We start from the raw sequence: 5,374 nt of genomic DNA, 5'->3' as shown, positions 1-5,374 counted from the left end.
GAGGGAGCTCTTCTTAATATTTTGACACCAAAATCATGTCGATACACCTTACCGACTGCGAGTAAAGCCACCCACGCTTTAACTTGACAGACTGTAGATTTGAAAATATATTTATTATTACATATCGTCATTCACAATTACTTCGGTTAACGTTTTTTTTTTAATTTGAATAAACTAAAAACATGTAATTACAGATCTGACGGACGTTTTGCTAGTAGCTCAGGCATTTGTTTTCTACGCCGCGGGTTTCGAAACGTCTGCAACTACAATGAGTAATGCATTGTATGAACTGGCTTTAAACAGTTCAATTCAAGAAAAACTTCGAGAAGAAATTCAAGAAGAATTGAAGGTGACGGATGGAAAATTGATTTACGACCGGTTAAAAAATATGAAATATCTACACAAGGTCTTTCAAGGTAACGAACAACATATTTTTTAAATATCTCTTTTTTTATTTAAAAAACGGATAGAAATTCGAAAGAGAAATGCGCATTGGCGCAATTTTTTACGAAAAAAAATTAAAGCTTGTGGATTTTCCGGCCGTGTATTATTTATTTGTATAGTGGCATCATTGGTAAACATTTTATTCAGTCCCTGCCTCCTTCTCATTAGGCATTTTCACTTCATCGTCAGATAATTTCACTTCGATAAATACTGAGGGGAAAACAATGTACAAAATTCATGAGACAAAAATTTATTTTTGTGGTATCTACATAATAAATAATGATTGTCAAATACCTAATGTAATCCCTTTCCAGCCCCCCCCCCCCCCTTACTCGAAATACTTTTTCAAGATTGTTTACGCCCGGTCGTAAAATTATCATAAGCCTTTATTTATATTTAGAAAAATTTATCTACGAATATTAATTTCACAACAATTTTATTTACATTTTTATTTGCACAAATTGTTACGATATAAAATTACTAATTATTCTCTAAGCGCATACTTTTACATTTATATCCTGACACATTACTTTTTCAAACTCCATATTGTAAATCTTAGAGTCAATTTTGTGATTACGATTTTATTTATTTATTTCAGAAACTCTTAGAAAGTACCCACCAGTATCGGTACTAATGAGAAAATCAACAGAGAAATACACATTTTCGGGTACTACTGTGACAGTTCCAAAAGATCAGAGAATTTGGATACCCATCTACGCTATTCAACGTGATCCAAACAATTATCCAGATCCAGAAACATTTGATCCAGAAAGATTTAATGATGAGGCAGTGCAAAACAGACATTCTATGCTTTTCTTATCCTTTGGAGATGGTCCTAGAAATTGCATTGGTAATTATTTTGTTAAAACATTTCTTGTCAGAACAGCAATTGTGTAGCGATGAAGGGGACTCCATCGCTCAGAAGTTTCTTTTTATGGCATATTCAATGTGCCATATACCAAATACGTCAAGAATATACGGGACATGTCCCATATATATGAAGGTAGATTTCAAAAGGTGATTTCTGAAGAGTGAAAAGTTATATCTAAAAAGTTGAAGAGTAAAAAATGATATCTCAATTCCTGATGTGGCGGTGACATCTTTCTAGAATATAAAGATTATAAGAAACCCTTGTTTTATTTCAGGAGCAAGATTTGCGGTCTATCAAACGAAAGTTGGTCTTATACAAATACTCAAGCATTATAGAGTTGATGTCTGTGAGAAAACTGCCATCCCCTATGTCAATAATCCGTATGGATTTCTTCTTCAACCTGTGGAAGGGATACATCTGAAATTCTCAAAAGTATCCTAATTGATTGTAACTATATTTGAGTAACTTCATAAAAGATATTATTGTCAGTTTAATTTAAAAGAAGCATTTCTTATTAACATCAAAAGTTTGAAATCATGTTTGATTTATTTATTACAAATAAATATTAAGTATTTGAAAGTTTTACCACATATACTTTTCGTAAATTCCTATCTACTGAAATTACCATTTTTTTGTTTTCAATGAGATTTCAAGGAAATGTTTTCAAAATTAACTGAGTAGTTTGGGCTAAACCCAGAAGTAGCGTTTTGCTTCAAAAGGACCGTAGCGATAGAGGTCATACTCGCTATGTCGGAGAATGGCAACAGAGTTAAACTTTTACATCTAAAATCCACAGATAATCTAAAATATTCTGGGGCAACCTGGAGTTTAACTAGGTCTCCACATATACTGGAGTCAATTCTGACCGGAATATGGCCATGTGGTAATATTATATTATATATAATATTTAAATAAATAGTACATAATAAACAAATAATACATGGATATTAAGTGATAAATAAATGACTGGAAAGTATTTTATTTTCTTCTAGAACCCTGGGGCTAAAAAATATAGGCCAAACTGCACGGAAAAACTTTATTTGAAAATATATTTAATTTTAAAAAGTGATTACAAATCAAGGTACTGATGGTTCTTAAATATATTTACTTGTAATATTCTACACGGTCCGGGTCTTTTATTACAATCACTTGATCGGATTCGCTAAAATATTTTTAATAATGTATAGTGTACTACTTACATCTAAATATGTCCCTTTATTAGTCGTAAATTCAGGGAAATCAGTATTAGCAAATACAGAAGCAGAATTGTCCACAGAAAGCTTTACTATGCTCGGTTTTGAATTTGCTTTCTTATCGTCCAGGTACATAAGATTAGGAACCTTTCTCGGTTCCGTTTTCATTGACGTGACGCCGAAAGCCTTTGGGATTTTTTGGACATTATTGTCCACATTTTTAATATGATACGCGCGGCAATTTTTTATAAGGTATTTGTTATTTCGAACATTAAGGTTAAAAAAGGAATACACACTCATCGACACAAGAATTTTCAAATGCCTGTTTAAAGTCCACAGTCGCGAGGAACGAAGAGATCACCACGCACTTTGCATTTTTGAAGCCTAGAATTTAGACAGTCACCAGTGTTGGTTCAATTTTGGCAGCCAAAGATCGGCTAAAGTTATTGGGCCAATATCGGCATTTTAATCGGCCCAGTATAGAGCCAGTGCTGGCAGCCTATATTGGCTATTTATATTTGCAGATCCTCCAATGATGCTTGGCCCAGTATCGGTACTTTATAGCGCCAAGTCTCACTTTTACCACGGCAAACCATGTTTTATTTAAATCGGCCAAATGTTGAGCCAATGCTGGCAGCCAATATTGGCTATTTATGTTTGCCGATCCTCCACCGATGCTTTGCCAGAATCGGCACTTTATTTCGCCAAGTCTCACTTTTAGCACATAATAAACAAATCTTACACGAGAAATAAAAAAGATTTATTGAAAAATTGTCAAAGTTCACGATGATTTTTGTAGCCAGTGTTGGGCTGACAATGGCAGCCAAGGTTTGGCTGCCAAGTGCAGGCCATAGTTATCATTCCGTCATTGGCGCGATAATGGCAGCCGAGCTTCGGCAATATTTTTGCCGACTTTGGGCCAATGTTGGGCCGTATATGATTTCGCACTTGGGAAATCAGTTTTCCAACGAACACACTCTTACAGCAACTATAGAAAAATACAAAATATTATTCAAGAACTAAATTTGTTGCTTCTTTAAACTTTTTCTCACAGAAACTACTGTAAACAAATGATTATTCATATTGATGATTCGTAATTTGATGATTCAGAATCAATTATTTTCTCAATATAGAATAGCTGGAAATGTAAACAAAAATGAAAATAGCGAAAACAGTGTATGAAGAAAGGAAGTCGTAATTTATCTTAAGACATGGAAAATGTCTTAGAAACTCTTAAACCTGGGCCAACTCTTTTTTAAATCCTGCGGACTCTCTCATTTTGGAGTCACAGTACAGTAAATCTAGGTGTATTTAGATCGCTCGAGTTTCAACTCGAAAATCCACCACAAGACAAAATACTGAGTCCTTATTCATCATTGGTCAAGGTAATATGGGTAGGTTATAATCCCCTACTCTATTATCTAAAGTAAGTCTGTAAATATTCCATATTGTCTCGATAGTAGTGGAATGGTGCAACAACGTTCGGAGATGAGAGAAAGGATATAAAATGCGTCAACATGAATGCGTGAGGATTCATGTTATATGACAAAAATCTGCTCCATCGTAGAAATTTTCATGCTACAAACAAAACAACGAAGTTGTGAGTTCTGCTGCAATGAGTACGATCGCCCTCCTTTTTTAAAATGACTCATGTTTTTATCTCTTTCCTTTCTATAGTTAACGTAGTACTTTTGGAGTCTGCCATAATAACGCGATACTAGTTCAAAAAATGTCAATCTCGAAAGTTCTTTGGACTGATGCTTTTTTATTTGTCTCAAAACAAACAAATGCTTGCTTGTCGATCCAGAGTTCTGAAATCTATAAGGCAAATGAGAACTTCAGTGAAATGGAAGACATTTGGATGCGTTTGATTGAAAGACTGCTAAAATAACGGTGAAAAGATTCACATGCTCAAGCATCTCCAAAAGTAAGAATGCGGTAAATGAAAAGGATGGGGGAGAGAAGGGCTGGACATTGCTGGACTTACTGCCGTAGTCCGTGCAGTGGAAGGGGACGTTCGCTCCCCTCAGCCGGTGGCTACCTGTGAAGGTCGGGAGCGAAAAGTCAATCACCCAGTACTGCAATCCTAATTCGACATGAACGTGGTTCCAGTTGAGCCTTGGCTCAGTGAAAATGATGATATAATTCGAGTGAGATAAGGCAACAGCATTCTGCAAATCAATCAATTTAGTTCTAAGTCCAAATATTTGTTAGAAAATTCAACTGTTTTGCTAATAATCGTTTTTCGAAATTGAAAATCATTGTTCCTCAATGAAAATTCAATTTAACTCATTTATTCTATTTTTTGAAAAATAATCTATTTCCTTAAAATGTACGCACTTTGTTGAAAATTCGTCTTTATGGTAGTATCAAGTATTATAATTTTTATTGAAAATTTATCTTTTGAGGTTTAAAATCCAACTCCTTCGTGGTAAGTTTAATTTGAAAATGAAATTTTCCTTGAAATTTCATATTTTCTGGTTGAAAATTCAACTGTTTATTTTATAGAAAATTCGTCATTTTATTTCAGAAATTCAAGAATTAGATAGCAAATTCAACATGTGGTAGAAAATTTAACTGTTTCGCAGAAGATTCGTTTTTTTATGTTATTAACATTAATTTTTTTAAGTGGAAATTTAATCATTCCATTTTCGGTGTTAAAATTTTTTTTTGTTTAATTTATAAATTCAACTATATTAAAACTAATTGAAAAACTAATTTAAAACTAATTTTTTTTACTTATACTATAACTATTTAAATGAAAATGGAATTTTTTGTTTAAACATCATATTTTTAGTTTCAAAATTCATATTTTTGTCTTGAAAATTGAATGTGGTTTCATACAAAATTCAATCCTTTTGTAGAT

At 33.3% G+C, this 5,374-nt stretch overlaps 1 protein-coding gene across 1 annotated transcript in view; it reads left to right on the top strand.

Moving 5' to 3' along the window:
- LOC117181207 overlaps positions 1-1,890 on the top strand; it is a 63,290-nt gene extending 61,400 nt beyond the window's left edge. Inside the window, exons 9-11 of the mRNA XM_033373770.1 lie at positions 195-416; positions 1,043-1,294; positions 1,590-1,890. Of these exons, the coding sequence (XP_033229661.1) occupies positions 195-416; positions 1,043-1,294; positions 1,590-1,756 (641 nt within the window). The 3' untranslated portion in view covers positions 1,757-1,890. The remainder of the gene's footprint in view (positions 1-194; positions 417-1,042; positions 1,295-1,589) is intronic.
- Positions 1,891-5,374: the final 3,484 nt, after the last annotated feature.

The sequence above is a fragment of the Belonocnema kinseyi genome, chromosome 10, assembly GCF_010883055.1.
Source record: "Belonocnema kinseyi isolate 2016_QV_RU_SX_M_011 chromosome 10, B_treatae_v1, whole genome shotgun sequence".
NCBI classification, from domain to species: Eukaryota; Metazoa; Arthropoda; class Insecta; order Hymenoptera; family Cynipidae; genus Belonocnema; species Belonocnema kinseyi.
This window is presented reverse-complemented; position numbering and strand designations above follow the sequence as displayed.